This window comes from Felis catus, chromosome B4 (genome assembly GCF_018350175.1).
Source record: "Felis catus isolate Fca126 chromosome B4, F.catus_Fca126_mat1.0, whole genome shotgun sequence".
Lineage (NCBI taxonomy): Eukaryota > Metazoa > Chordata > Mammalia > Carnivora > Felidae > Felis > Felis catus.
In genome coordinates, this window is record NC_058374.1 from 100,024,713 (window position 1) to 100,041,601 (window position 16,889).

The 16,889-nt window shown below is 34.6% G+C and overlaps 1 protein-coding gene across 11 annotated transcripts in view; it reads right to left on the reverse strand.

Moving 5' to 3' along the window:
* Positions 1–16,889, reverse strand: part of OSBPL8 (oxysterol binding protein like 8) — a 153,887-nt gene that overhangs the window by 73,726 nt on the left and 63,272 nt on the right. For 3 of the 11 annotated variants that reach the window (XM_023257268.1, XM_023257264.1, XM_023257266.2), the window contains 2 exons: positions 11,619–11,655; positions 1,447–1,575 (listed from right to left, as the gene is read on the reverse strand). In XM_023257268.1, coding sequence (XP_023113036.1) covers positions 1,447–1,575; positions 11,619–11,655 — 166 coding nt within the window. Of the gene's footprint in view, positions 1–1,446; positions 1,585–11,618; positions 11,656–16,889 lie in introns of all 11 variants that reach the window. The other 8 variants (XM_023257267.2, XM_023257263.2, XM_023257265.2 and 5 more) reach the window with 3 other exon arrangements.

Below are 16,889 nucleotides of genomic sequence, written 5' to 3' on the forward strand. Positions count from 1 at the left end.
TTGTTGATGAAGCATTAAAAATTATTCATCTTAAACCTAATGGTTTTAACATTTCTGTGTGACAAGATGAGAAGTATGCATAAAGTACATCTTTGTATTGTATTTTAAAATGTGTCAACACTTAGTAGATCTACGTAATTCAGTAACTATTTCCCAAATGACTAATGCTTGATGTTAAAAAAAATCATGCATGAGTAAAGAACCATTCAAAGTTCAAGAGAGATGAATGGACTTTAGCTTAAGAGAGTACAAAAAGATTATTGATGCGGTTTCAGATTCTACTTTGCAACTAATATTTAAGAAACTACCACTTGTGGGGTGCCTGGATGGCACACTCTGTTAAGTGTCTACTCTTGATATAGGCTCAGGTCATGATCTCATGGTTCATGGGATCGAGCCCTGTGCGAGACTCTGCACAGACAGCACAGAGCCTGCGTGGGATTCTCTCTGTCCCCTTCTCTCTCTGCCACTCCCTCCCGCCCTCCCTCCCTCCCTCTCTCTCAAAATAAATAAATAAACTTAAAAAAAAAAAGAAACTACCACTTGTCAAATTTTGGTGTGTATCAAAGACTATTTGCATTTATGTATAAAGCTATTAATGTAATCCTCCCTTTTCCGACTATGTATGTGTGTGAGGCCAGATTTTGTTCATATTCTTCAATCGAATCATTACATCATGATTGCAGAAGCAGATATGAAAATCTGGGTGTCTGTTTGTAAACTAGATATTAAAGAGATTTGCAAAAATTGTAAATAGTAGTTCTCAACCAATGACAATTTTGTCCCTCAAGGGACATTTGGCAAAGTGTCAGCTATTTCTGGTTGTATACAACTGGAGAAAATGCTATCGTCATCTAGTGGGTAGAGGCCAAAGATGCTGCTAAATACCCTACAATGCACAGGACATCCCCCGCAAGAATTATCCAGCCCATAATGTTAATAGTGGCAAGTCTGAAAGACCATGAAGGAAAAGAATACCACTCTTCTCAATACTTTTTTTTGAGGGAAAGGAAGGAGGAACATAATTATTTTTAATAAAAACGTTATTCATATTAACCTGTAAAAGGCTTATTATTATAAATTTAAATGATTAAGTATAAACATTTTTAAATTTCTTCCTTCTATTTTACGATAAATACCGATAGGTTAATCCACATAAAAGTTCTTTGAGGTCTTCAATAATTTTTAACAGCGTAAAGGAGTCTTGAGACCACAAAGTTTGAGAATCACTCAATTAGAACAGTATAAGTAACCAAGTACACTGGGGAATATAAGAGGAATTAAAAGGACTCTAAAGGAAAATAAACTCATTTCAAGAGTAAAATAGATGACCAAAGCAAACAAAAAAACCATAAAACCAAATAGCTACAAAGAAAAAATTATGATAGACCTAAAATGTCATTCTCCCCTTATAACCACAACTAAATTAAAAGCACAATTTCTTACCCTGACTATGAGGACTTGCTGGACTAAAAGACGGCTGATACAAATCTTTGGTTGGTGTTGGATAAGCTTCTTTCCCTTGGCGCTGACTCATCTTTCCTGGTGTCAGATGTTGAGATTCGTCACTGTTTGCTACCACAGCTCAAGGAAAGAAGAATAAAAGAATTAGTACTGATGTTACACATTTACATAATTACACAGTTAATAATACGGTATAGAACTATGATTGAAATAGCCTCAATAGTTATATTTGTTTTCCAACTCTGTACTTTAATAAATCTGCATAACTTTTATTTTCTTTTAATTGTAGTTTGTCATCAATCCAAGAGGAACTGATTGCTACGTATGGGTCCAATTACACAAAATTTAGACATTATAAAAATGAAAATACAGTCAACTAAAAATGAAAGGTACTCCAAAGTTTACTATGGCCTTTTCATTGTGCTATTAACTTTTTACATTTGCCAATAAACCAATAAGCAAGAGACAAAGTCATTGCATTAAAAAAAAAAAATGGGGGCCCCTGGGTGGCTCAGTCAGTTGAGAGTCTGACTTCAGCTCAGGTCGTGATTTCACAGTTCGGGAGTTTGAGCCCCACACTGGGCTCTGTGCTGACAGCTCAGAGCCTGGAGCCTGCTTCAGATTCTGTCTGTCTGTCTCTCTCTCTCTCTGCCCCCCCACCCCCCCGCTCACACTCTGTCCCTCTCAAAAATAAACAAACGTTAAAAAAAATTTTTTTTAAAAAGAAATACAAATGGTCACTAAACATATGAAATACTCAACCTTCATTACTAATCAGAAAAAATACAAATTAGTAGCAATATAAAATATTCATATTCACTAGAATTTCTACTCTAATTCCTAATTTTCATGAAAAATAGGTATGATTCTTGTTTTAGAAATAGGAAAACTTGAGGTTCATTCAAAGACTGCTTTACCTAAGACTCAGTAATAGAGGTAAGATGTCTAACTCAGGAGCATTTGGTTCCAAAGTCTAATCTCTTAAAAGCTTGCTGACTCAATAATCAATTTAAATAGTGTTTAAAGTCCTTATTCACCCATTTGCTAATGAAGAAGAGCAATGCCCACTTGCAGAGAGGGCAGAAAAGAGAAAAATACTCAAATGAAGGAATAGGGCAAATTGTGACGAAATCCACAGTGCCCTAGCCATCTCCATGTCCATTCATTTTGTTTCTGTGCTTTCTGCCTACAAAAGCTTAGCTTTATCTTGAGAAAGAATGATTCTGTCTTCACTACAGATTTAATTTGTAACTTAACCAGAACATCATGTCCACATTTTTATCACTGTACCTTTTAAATCAACTCTTTTAAATTAAATTGTTTTCTATTGTGCTCAAGTTTTCAAGATCTATATTTTAGCTTTGTACATTTCAATGTAAAAACTAAAAAACAAAACAAAAAAAACCCAAAACACAAAAACCTTCCACTTAACATCCAAGTAAAGATATAAAAAGTCTATGTTCCCATCAAGTCCATAAAAAAAAGAATCTATACACTGAGGACTCCTGAATTTATCTCTTCCTGAACTAAACTCACATGTCCAATTGCCTGCCTTATACTAGCCTCTACTTTTTAACAGGCATCTCAAATTTATCCAGAGCATAATTCTTGATTCTGTTTATCCTCCAAACCTACCACTCACTATTCTCCTCCACCACTTTCTCAGGCCAAAAACTTCAGATATATTCTTTTATTTTTCTCTTTCTTAAACACTTCACACCTGATTTATTTGTGAGATCTTTATAGTTTACCCTCAGAATTTATCTTGAATCTTTTTACTTCTTCCCACTTCTACAACAATCACCCTATTCTAAGCCACCATTACCTGTCCACTGGATCACAGCAACAGATTTTTACCTAGTCGCCAGACTTACTGTCTTGCTCTTTGCTTGTTTAGAATTCATTCTCTACACAGAAACCTGAATAATCTTTGTAAATCATGAATCAGATCTGCACCACACAGAAATATCCTCAATGCTTTCCATTATACTTGAATCCCATGGCATACGAACTGAAAAGTGTCTAGCCTCTGCTTACCTTTACAATCTCATTCTCTACTACTCTCCTTAGTCACTTGGCTACTTGGCTCCAGCTAGAATGGCCTTCGTGGTATTCCTTAAAACATGCCATTTTGCTCCAGTGTCTGGGTCTTTCTATCTCTTGTTCTCTCAACCTGGAAAACTCCTACTGCAGAGGTTCACATTATTGACCCCTCTCTACGTGTTGTCTGTGCTCTAATGCCCTATCTTCAACAAAGCTCTTCATCATGCCTATGAAATTTATCAATTCTTTTATTTTTTTGGTTAGTGTGCACTCTGCCACGATTATACTCTATCACTTTATCATACATGATTTTCACTGTTGCTCTTATCACTATCTGAAATTATATCATTTGCTTATTGTCTGCCTCCTACAGGAGACCATTAAGTTCTATAAGAGAATGGAGTTTTATCTGCCTTATATTTCCATAAATCCTCAAGTCCTGGTATTGTTCTGACATAATGAAGGTGTTCAATAGAGTCTTGCTGAATGAACCAATCAACAAATTTTATACCTTTATCAAACTTTATTATCATAAAGTAAATGGCAGCTCCTTTGGTTACTAAATCCAAGATCCACTTAATTCCTAAAAATTACTATTAAAATTAAAGATGTATGGTATAGATGTAGGAAGAGACAAATTGACCTAAAGAACAAAACAGAGAGATCTCATAATCAAACCCATGCATACGCTGAGCCTAGATATACAACAGAAGTAGGGACTACCTCCATTAATGATACTAGGAAAATTAAGTATTGGAAAATCAGGTCCCTACCCTCATACCATGCACAAAGAACAGTCTTAGGAAAATTAAAGACATCACTGTAAAAAGCAAAACTTAAAACCTTTTAGAAGAAAATATAAAAAAAATATCTTTATAAACTTGGGATAGGGAATGATTCCTTTAAAAAGACACAACAAAGCACTAACCAAAAATAAAGAACTGATAAATTCTACTATATTAAAATTAAGATTTTAATCAAAAGGTACCATAAAAAGTTAGAAAGAAAAACAGGATATTTGCAACATATATAATTAACAAAGGGTTAGTATCCAGAATATGTTAAGAAAGATAACAAGCCTATAAATCAATTAGAAAAAGACCAACAACACAGTAGAGAAATGTAGGGATACATCAAAAAGAATAAAATACCTAGGAATACATTTAATCAAGAGGTGAAAGACATGTACAATGAAAATTATAAGACAATGACAAAAGAAACTGAAAACACAAATAAATGGAAAGACAGTCCATTCTCATGGATTGGAATAATTAATACTGTTAAAATGTCCATACCACCTAAAGCAACCTACAGATTCGATGCAGCCCCTATGAAAATTCCAATGGCATTTTTCACAGAATTAGAACAAAAAATTCTAAAATTTGTGTGAAACCACAAAAGACTCTGAATAACCAAAATAATCTTGAAAAAGAAGAACAAAGCTGAAGGCATCATGTTCCCTGGTTTCAAACTATAAAACAGAGCTACAACAATCAAAACAGCATGGTGAACACACGTAAATTAATAAAACTGAATAGAGGGCCCATAAGTACACCTATGCATATATGGTCATATTAATTTGGGACAAAAAAGTCAAGAATATACAAGAAAATGGCAGTCTCTTCAATAAATGGTGCTGGGAAAACTGGAAATCCATATGCAAAAGAAAGAAACTGAACCACTGTCTTACATCATATATAAAAATTAACTCAAAATTAATCAAAGACTTGAATATAAGACCTAAAACCCTAAAACTCCAAAAACAAAACACAGGCAGTAAGCATCAGACTTGGTGATGGTTTTCTGGACCTGACACCAAAAGCAGAGGCAACAAAAACAAAAATAAACAAGTAGGACTACATATCAAACTAAAAAGCTTCTGCACCACAAAGGAAACCATCAACAAAAGGAAAAGACAACCTCCTGAATGGGAGAAAATATTTACAAGTCATATATCTGATAAGGGGTTCATGTCCAAAATACACTAAGAGCTCATATAACTCAAAAGCCAAAAAAAATAAGCAATCTGACTTAAAAATGGGCAGAAGATCTGAATAAACACTTTTCCAAAGACAGAATGGCCAACAGGTATATGGAAAGATGCTAAACATCACTAATCATCAGGGAAATGGAAATCAAAACCACAATGAGCTATTATCCCCTCACACCTGTTAGAATGGCTATTATCAAAAAGAAAGGAAATAACAAGCATTGGCAAGGATATGGAGAAACATGACTCCCTGTGCACAGTCAGTAGGAATGTAACTTGGTGTAGCCAATTCACCACTGCGGAAAACAGTATGGAGAGTCCTCAAAAAGTTAAAAGAAACAACCATAGGATCCAGCAATTCCAGTTCTGTGTATTTTCCTGAAGAAAATGAAAACACAAATCTGGAAAGATATATGCACCCCTATGTTCACCATAGAATTACTTACAGCAGCCAAGACATGGAAACAACCTAAGTGTCCATTGACAAATGAATGGAATACTCAGCCATAAAAAAAGAATGAAATTTTTGCCATTTATGACACGGATGGACCTTGAGGACATTATGGTGAGTGAAATAAGTCAGACAGAGAACGTCAAATACTGTATTATCCAAGTTGAAAAACCAAGTTCATAGATACACAGACTAGTGGTTGCCAGAAGCAGGGCGGTAGTGAGTGGGAAAAATGGGTGAAGGGAATCAAAGGTTACAAACTTTCAATTATAGATAAATAAGTCATATTAATGCAATGTACAGAATGATGATTAATAATACTATACTGCATATTTGAAAGTTGCTAAGAGAATAAATCTTGAAAAGTCCTCATCATAAAAAAATTCTGTAACTATGTGTGATGATGGATATTAATTAGACTTACTGTGGTGATCATTTTGTAATATATACAAATACTGAATCATCACTGCATACCTGAAACTAACATAAATTTGTATGTCAATTGTGTCTCAATAAAAAAAAAAAAATTAATTAAAGAAAAAGAAAAATGGGGCAGGGACCTGAACAGTGAATTCATGGAAGAAAAAATGCAAATGGCCAATAAATATACAAAAAAGATGTTTATCCTCTTGGTAACCAGGAAAATACAAATCAAGATCCCAATGAAATAAATATTTTACACTCAGTAAAAGTGACAAAAATTAGTAAGTCTGATAATACTAAGTGCTGATAAGGATGAGAATCAATGAGACATTTAAGCACTGCTGCTTGAGAATAAACTGATCTAAGCACTTTGGAAAAGAAATTTAGAACTACCTTATAAAACTGAACACCAGCCTACCATAGGGATCCAACAATCCCACTTTTAGCTTTATACCTAGAAATAATACTCTCATATGTGTTTACCAAGAGACAATAAGAATGTTCAGAGTAAAAATCAAAACCATGTCAATATTCACCAACTGAAAATAAATGGCTTTGCATACTGTGGTATATGCATTTAATGGAATAGCATATAGCACTGAAAAGGAATGATCTATATCTATACCCCAAAACATGGCTGAATCTGGAACATAAAATATTAACTACAAAAAAAAATCCTAGAAAATGACATACAGCACTCTCATAAAATTAAATACCAGCAAAACTTAGTGACATATACGGAATTTAAAAATAAGTGCCTGCTGCTAGGAATTTACCCAAGAGATACAGGAGTACTGATGCATAGGGGCACTTGTACCCCAATGTTTATAGCAGCACTCTCAACAATAGCCAAATTATGGAAAGAGACTAAATGTCCATCAACGGATGAATGGATAAAGAAATTGTGGTTTATATACACAATGGAGTACTACGTGGCAATGAGAAAGAATGAAATATGGCCCTTTGTAGCAACGTGGATGGAACTGGAGAGTGTGATGCTAAGTGAAATAAGCCATACAGAGAAAGACAGATACCATATGTTCTCACTCTTATGTGGATCCTGAGAAACTTAACAGAAACCCATGGGGGAGGGGAAGAAAAAAAAAAAAGAAAAAAAAGAGGTTAGAGTGGGAGAGAGAGCCAAAGCATAAGAGACTCTTAAAAACTGAGAACAAACTAAGGGTTGATGGGGGGTGGGAGGGAGGGGAGGGTGGGTGATGGGTATTGAGGAGGGCACCTTTTGGGACAAGCACTGGGTGTTGTATGGAAACCAATCTGACAATAAATTTCACATATTGAAAAAAAATAATAAGTGTCTGGCATCTCAGTCGGTTGAGCAGTCTGACTCTTGTTTTTGGCTCAGGTCATGATCCCAGGGTGGTGGGACAGAGCCCCGTGTCAAGCTTTGGCTGGGCGTAGAGCCCGCTTAAGATTCTTTTTTTTTCTCTTTCTCTCTCTCCCTCTGCCTCTCTCCCCCACTCGTGTACTCTCTCTAAAAAACAAACAAAAACAACCACAAACAAACAAAAAAACAAACAAAAAACAAAAAAAAAACAAAAAACACCCAAAAATAACAAAAAATACACTTTTTAAAAAAGCAAAGAATGATGAAAAATAGAAACTAGTCATCACCTCTTGGGGGCAGGCACAGGGATAGATGAGAGAAGAAGTACATAGTTGGACATGAGGGATTTTTAAGACTCAGGTTCTTAAGTTGAGCAGTAGGTTCAACACATACTGGATGATTATGCTTTATAATCTACATATGCTACATAGATTCATTTGTAGTATCAGACAATACTTTTTAGGCTAATTTAAAATACATTATGAGAAGAACAACTAATAGAATTAAAGTATGTTTCAGGATATTTAAAATACATTATGAAAAGAACAACTAATAGAATTAAAGTATGTTTCAGGATATTTAAAATACATTATGAGAAGAACAGCTAATAGAATTAAAGTATGTTTCAGGATTCCATCAGTAAGATATAGGTATCTGTATCTTAAGTAACTTCACTATATAAAAAAGGAAATAGTCTGAGAATTGTAAATTTAGTTGTATTCACCTCTAACTCCTTACCAGTTGAGGTATTACTATTTATGATTTTGAGAACCTTGAAGTGGGAGGGTTTATAAAAGTACTTAGAAAAACAATTGTTTCCTACTTGTTCTCTCTTGCCCCATTCACAAATATTAACAACTATACAGACAAGTGGATTTGCAGAATAGAAAAAATCATTTTCATGTCCTACATCATTTGTACAATCTTAGACTATTTGAATGTAAGCTCAAGTAGGGAACTCACGGTTTTGATTTGTACCCTTTGGCATAAAACTGACAATAAATATTTGCCAAATCACTGGACAGATTTTGATAAATGAATCACTGCATGATTCCAATACAGTTTCTGACACTACAACTGCCTCATCTACTAAAGACAGCATAGCAGTGCCCTCTCCTGGTTCTACTTTGTAGTAGAAATAAAGTAACCTATTTTGCTATTCATATTGCATTACTATCTTAGCTACTGTAGAAACTAACCACGCTGGAATAATTAATAGTAATATAATTAACTTACCAACTGCAACTTCTAAGGAGGATATGATTCTATAACTACTATCTTTACTTTCTGAATTCAATACATCAATATAAAATCTGAAGAATTTTCCAAGCTTCATAGCCTGGTATTGGTCCTTAATCTAAGGAAGCTAAAATCAAGTTAAGTAATTATTTTAAAGTCATAAATAATTTCTATGTAAATCCTAGTATTCCCCTTACAGATGATGTACCTTTTCTCAAATACTTAAAGAATTTAAGTATGTTTGTATATATCGTTATAGCTTTTTCATTCAATACAAATCCTAATATTAACGAAATTACTTTTCACTCCAAAAGATACATAATCTCTAGTAAGTAATTATATATCCTCAGCTTTTTAAGAGTTGGCAGAATACGATATAAACTCACCTCTAATATATATTGTATATTTCATTTGTGTATCCAGAAAATGTATAAACACAATAAATTTTCTCTAGTCCAAGCAGAAATTAAAGACCTATTATAAAATTCAATTCCTAAAATAGGATAACTGTAGTTGGTATTAAAAATGCAACTGTAGGGCACCTGAGTGATTCAGTCAATTAAGCAACCATCTCTTGATTTCAGTTCAGATCATAATCCCAGGGTGGTGGGATTGAGCCCTATGTTAGGCTCTGTACTGAGCATGAAGCCCACTTAAGTTTCTCTCTCTCCCCAACTCATGTGCATTATGTGAATGAATTAATGAATAAATAAAAATTATCTTTAAAAAAATGCAATTCTACTGGTCAGTTCATCATTGCCAATCAGTTCACCTGAGCCAACATCTAAATACATAAGGTAACTAAAGGAATTGAAAAATCCATTGAAAATATCTGCCAGGTATCACAAGCAAGGCTGACAAGAAAACATAAAAATGTTTTCATATTTGTATACTTTTTTCAACTTTTAAAATTTCTACTATTCTAGGGGTGCCTGGGTGGCTCAGTTGATTGAACATCCAACTCTTGGTTTTGGCTCAGGTTATGATCCCAGGTTTGTGGGATCAAGCTCTGTGTCGGGCTCTGGACTGAGGGTGGAGCCTGCTTAAGATTCTCTCTCTCTCTCTCTCTCTCTCTCTCTCTCTCTGCCCCTCTCTCCCACTCATGTGCTCTCTCAAAAAAAAAAAAATTCTACTATTCTAATAATGCTTGTTGTATAATAAAAAAATATATTTAAAATACTATGAATTGTTAAAATTAAGAATTTTAAAAAGGAATTTTAGCATATTACTTTAAATCACCTCTTTTTAGAAAAAAAATTACATTATATACTATAATCAATATTAGAGACAAATAGCAACCAATCCATACCAAAGAATTTTACAACTAGAAGAAAGCTTGCTATTTCACCTTGTTTAGTCAATGGGAAAAAAATGAGCCCCAAAGCATTGAGCTGACTTACTGTGGTCAGATAACGGTTTAAGAAGAAATACTAAAACTTCCTAAATCAATATAATTTCTACATTATGCTTCAATAAAGTTTAACTTTTGTCTGATTTATGACAGTAATATTTTAATTATTTGGTCAGATTTGAATTTAGCAAACTGATGGTTTCATTATGATTTTTGAACTCAGAAGAATCTTGCTGAAGACACAGTGGCATAGTACCCATTTCTAACTCTTTTTAGTCATGTAAGTTCTTAGCTTCAGGCTCTTTGTCTAGAAAATTAATGCTTGAAGGGAAGTGGAAAAAATAGTTTCAAACAGAGAGGGAGGCAAACCATAAGAGACTCTTAAATACAGAGAAAAAACTGAGGGAGGGAGAGGGGAAAATGGTGATGGGCATTGAGGAGGGCACTTGTTGGGATGAGCACTGGGTGTTGTATGTAAGTGATTAAGCATGGGAATCTACTCCCAAAGCCAAGAGCACACTGTATACCCTCTATGTCGACAATACACTCTAACTTGACAATAAATTATATTAGCAAAAAGATGATATTTTAGGTTTCTTTCACCTCAGTAATACTATGATTTTTTTTAAAAAAAGTTGCCCCTGTCACAATGCTCTAAAATTATCTATTCATGGGTGTAACCCCCCTGCTAGACTATAATGTAAGGGTACAGGCAGGGTGCATATTTTATTCATCATATATTCCCCAAAGCTAGCACAGTGTCTGGTCAAAAAAAATTTTTTTCAGACATAAATTTAACGGGTACATCTTTTAAATCACTAAGATGAAACACGCTTCACTTATAAAATCCCAGAGTAAAAATAAATGTGTTTCATAACCAAATTATCTATTATGTAAAGATTGTGACAAAATAAAACAATATTTCTCATTTTCACATGAAAGTGAATTTCTTTTATCATGTCCAGTCTCAAAGAAGTCTGATCTATGCTTTATGATGACTATAGAAAGGAAAACTATGAAGAGGTCTTTTTTTTTTAACCCCTCCCATCATGCCTGAAGATGAGGTCTAAAATTATGAATTAGATAATTTAGCTAAGTATATAATCCATCTTTAGACAATCAAGAAGCAAATACACAAACATTATCAATCTCATATGGGCACTGACAACAGATGGGCACTGAATCACCATTTATATTCTTTGCATTTCAGTGCTTGGGGAGAAAAGTAGAAGCCTTAATAAGAGAAATACTGTATAAGTACACATCAAAACATTCTGTCTCCAAATATGCCATTCAAACTTTGGCTACTTACTTGATGGCCCAAGGACATCTTTGCTATCACCAAGAAGCTTTTAATGCAGGGTAATTGAGCAGCAAACAAATATAATCCAAACCAGGAAGAAGCAAAATGCATCAGGATTGAAGCAGCAGTGAAACAAAAGGACAAGGAAAATAAGCATTAGTTTATAAGTAGAAAGCACATGCAAATCAATCCTAATAATCATAATTCACAAGGAATTTCCTCTGCCACACATAAAAAGATCCTGGCTTAAGCATTATAAAATATTTGTTTAAATTTTGGAAAATAAAGATGGAAAGGCAAAACGGAAATCAACCAAGTACTTTGTTTTGAAAATTATTCAAGTCAAAAATTACTTTCAAATTTTAACTCATGATATGGGTTAGGAGTGGTAAAATTATTCAGAAATGTAAAGGATAGCCCAAAGTTATTCATTCTTTAAATGTAAGTGGTTTAAAAAATCTGTAACACCCATGCACTATTAAATATTAGTTCTGCATGCCATGAGAGCACTTAACACTACATAGAAATTCAGTCTGTTTCTTACATAAAAAGAAAGGAACATTTACTAAGTGCTTATTATATGCCAAGCATTGTGCAAAGAGCTTTTACAAAGACATCAACAAAGTAAATTTTTTCTCAAATACCAAAAAAAGAAGAAGAAGAAAAAAACCGAAGAGGAATATTGATTAGAATGATACAATTTTATTGTCAGACAAAATTTTCTTGGGACCCACTAAATATGAAGTAAAGCACCTGGAGCTACTGGGCTTTAAGAAGGAAGAAGACCCAATTCTTAAATGAATAACATGCAATCACCTAAAAGAAACTGGGAAAGACTGGTGACCTTTTGTCTGGAAACTGTCTTAACATACAACATTATGCTAAATGTTGCTTAGGCATAAGAGACTCTTAAAAACTGAGAACAAACTGAGGGTTGATGGGGGGTGGGAGGGAGGGGAGGGTGGGTGATGGGTATTGAGGAGGGCACCTTTTGGGATGAGCACTGGGTGTTGTATGGAAACCAATTTGACAATAAATTTCATATATTGAAAACACACACACACACACACACACACACACAAAATTAAAAAAAAATAAAATAAAATAAAAATAAATGTTGCTTAGGGACAAGTGTTTTGGTCTCCCTTGGCAGAAACAGAGTCTTCAGCTTTGGGGTGCCTGGGTGTTCAGTCAGTTAAGTCAGTCTGACTCTTGATAATTGGCTCAGGTCATGATCTCGCAGTTTGTGAGATGGAGCCCCACATCAGGCTCTGCGCTGACATTGCGGAGCCTGCTTGGGTTTCTCTCTCTCCCTCATCCTCTGCCCTGCTCATGCACTGTCTCTGTCTCTTTCAAAAATAAATATAAACTTAAAAAAATAAAAGAAACAGTCTTCAGCTTTACTTCAGCTCAAATACCAAGTACAGTAACATCAAACCTAAAGTAACAACAAAAATAAAAAATTCCCACTGATTATAATATTGCTTGCTCTTATTTGAAGGGAATGAAGCAAAATTATCTGTGACCAAAAAGAAAGGTAGCAGTTGTTCACTCTGCCTCCTAGGAAAAAACTCTTGGCCCTGTTGCTTCCCTTAAGTGATGGTTATTTCACAGTGCTTTAAACGATGTTCTAATTCCTTTAAATGCATTGCTCTAGTCATTTTCTGTAGTTTCCTATTCTTCTATAGACTGGTTTCAGCTTCACAGATAAACTAAAAAAATACAACTGGAATGACAACAAACTAATTGTGCTCAAATCCTTATTACTGATGACCATGTTACCACAACTCTCAAGCATGTGGAAAAAGATTAAAGTATTTGTGGTAGGCAATCTCTGCAAAGGCTCCAGTGATCCCCATATCTTGGTGCATAATCCCCTCTCTCTGAGTGTTTCTGGACTTACTGAGTCACTTCTAATGAATAGAATATGGCAGAATTGAATGGATGTCACTTTCAAGATTAGACGGTAAAAAGACTATGACCTCCATCTTGTTTATAGTCTGTTACTCTCAGATAGATCACCCTGGGGAAAGCCAGCTGCTGAGTCATCAGGCAGCCTTGCAGGGAAGCCCATGAGGTGAAGGAATGATGTCTGTCAACAACCAGTGAGTTTGTAAATGAATCTCCTCCCTTGACCTTTCCTCCCTCCCTTACACCCAGTCAAGCTTTCAGATGAGACTGCAGCAGCCACACTCCCCAGTAACTTGACCACAACCATAGAAGAGATTTTTGAGCTAGAGACACCTAGTAAACTGCTCTTAGATTCCTGACCCACAGAAACTGTAAAATAATAAATGTTTATTGTTTTATACCACTTAAATTTTGGAATATTTGTTATGCACCAATAAATAACTACTATGATATTGGAAAACTGAAAGAAGTTAGAAAACTGACAGAGATAACCATGGTAAGCTTGACAAATATTTCATAGACATCCTCTAAAAAGATCTTTCTCTATTGATATGAATAATTAATAATTTCCCTGAATTTACCAGTAAATCTAAATTTCTTAAAGGAAAACAATGGTTCTAACCATATATGCAAAGTTTGGAGTATTTAATTTCACAAGGCCAGTCATTTTTGAAGGTTTTTTAGTTGGTCTTCTATTTAGGGTAAGTGATTAAGTTCACTTTTATTGTACATATTCTCAAATTTTGTTAAGTAACAGCATTACATCAACTTCTTTGTAGCTGTACTCCTTGCCTGTTTGCTCCCAGAAAATAATCCCTAGCATATACAGCAACTTCTGAATATTTGTTTCAGATTATGCTTTCAACATTATATCTTCAAGCATGTTTGGGTCATGTAAATCTGATTCTAATTTTTTTTCATATTGAGACACTGGAGAATAATCAAAATAAACACAGTCTATTCCTATTATTGAGCCATCCATTCAAATACTTGTGATATGATAGGTATCATATAGGCAGTAATCATTTTAGGCACCAAAGGATACAGTGAACAAAAAAGACAAAAATTTGCCCTTTGTGGTAGTTACGTTCTAGTGGAAGATATGAGTAACAACATAGTAACAATTAAAAATTTGTTACATATTATATAGTAAAAATGCTAAGGAAAAAAGCAGAAAATGAGGACACATAAAATATTAAGGAAGGGGGGGTCATAATTGAAGATAGGGTGGCCTAAGAAATCTTCACTACAGAACTGAGTAAAATGAGGGAGTTCAGCATAAGGACATAAAAGAGAAGAGTATTGCAGGCAGAGAGAAGAACAAGTATAGAATGGAGGACTGGGATGAGAGCAAGTCTGAAGGGCTTGGAGAAGAGTAAAAAGGCCAGAGAGGCTGGACTAGAAGTACGAGAGAAGCAGGAAATAAAGTCAAAGAAGTAAATGAGTGCTAGATTGTGTAGGACCCAGTCAGGACTTTGGCTTTTTTTCTGAATGAGATGGGGAGCCACTGGATTTCTGAGAAAAGGAGTGACATAATTTGAATATGTTTTAACAGGACTGTTCCAGCTGTAATGTTAAGAATAGACTAGCAGCACTCTCAACAATAGCCAAATTATGGAAAGAGCCTAAATGTCCATCAACTGATGAATGGATAAAGAAATTGTGGTTTATATACACAATGGAGTACTATGTGGCAATGAGAAAGAATGAAATATGGCCTTTTGTAGCAACGTGGATGGAACTGGAGAGTGTGATGCTAAGTGAAATAAGCCATACAGAGAAAGACAGATACCATATGGTTTCACTCATATGTGGATCCTGAGAAACTTAACAGAAACCCATGGGGGAGGGGAAGGCAAAAAAAAGAGGTTAGAGTGGAAGAGAGCCAAAGCATAAGAGACCCTTAAAAACTGAAAACAAACTGAGGGTTGATGGGGGGTGGGAGGGAGGGGAGGGTGGGTGATGGGTATTGAGGAGGGCACCTTTTGGGATGAGCACTGGGTGTTGTATGGAAACCAATTTGACAATAAATTTCATATATATATATATATATATATAAGAATAGACTAGAGGAACAAAGGTACAATCAATTAGGAGTTACCATAATAATCTACGGAAGAGATGAAGGAGACTTGGACCAAGGAAGTAGCAGTGAGGGTGAGAAGTAGTTGAGTTCTGAATATTTTTGAAAAGAAAATCAACAGGATTTCCAAACAGAGCAAGTATGAAATTAAAAAACAAAACAAAACAAACAAACAAAAACCCTGGAGGAATCAAAATGGTGTCAAATGTTGGGGTCTGAGCACCTGGAAGGATGGAACTGTCACTGTCAGAGATGGAAAGGACAGTGAGAAGGACTAGTTTACAGAAAGAAATGTAAGTGCTAAGTTTGGGATGGGTTAAGTTTGAAGTGTTTGTTAGACATTCAAGTTGAAATGTCAAATAGGGAGTTAGACACACAGACCTGTACAGGGAAAGGTTCAGGTTTGTAAGAAACAATGTAAATTATGACATGTATGAGATTTAGGGCATATGACCTGAGTGGCTATTCACAGAAGACTGAAAAATGCCACAGAATAAAAGAACAGGCAGGCACTAGAAAACATACATTATAATGGAACAACGGATCTAAGAATTAAGCTGAAATACTCCAAACAAAAGTGGAAAAACAATAAAAAAAATAAGCAAGACTTCAGAAACCTTCCCCAGAAGATTGTGGATACAAAAGCATTAAACTGGGATGCAAGTGAAATTATCCTCCCAGAATTGCCTGTAAGTGATACCAATAGGAAAAGTGATTTAAGTAATTGAAGATTACATATTAATTTTACCATGTAACTTACATCACTGGTCCTGTGTGCAAGGCTAAATTGCACACTACACTTATTTTTACTGCTTTTAGGACATGGGCCTAATTTGCACAGTCCCATGTTGTGTAACACATGAATAAAGACAGTGTGAAGTTACTGATGTGGAAACATTCCATATAAGTATCTTGTAAGATAGTTTAAAAAATATAAAGCTAGCCAATTCTTCTTGGCTTTTGTTAGAGAACCAAAATACTACTAGAATCTTGGAAGAATCCAGGAATTTTCCTCACCGTGTTCAAAAAAAAAAAAAAAAAAAAGACCATTAATATATGATGGAAACATTTCCCCTAATTGAGTAACATCTTATTTATCATTATCCCTTCAACATGTCCACACAGTCATTTCAACAATTTGTGTATCATATAAACAGATTCTCTATTTTGGCAGAAACTATGGATTGAAAATAGTAAAATAATACTAAGATGCCTAGCATTTTTCTATTTATTATTAATGAGTACACTATCAACTACTTTTAACTAAAAGCATGAAATATAGCCAT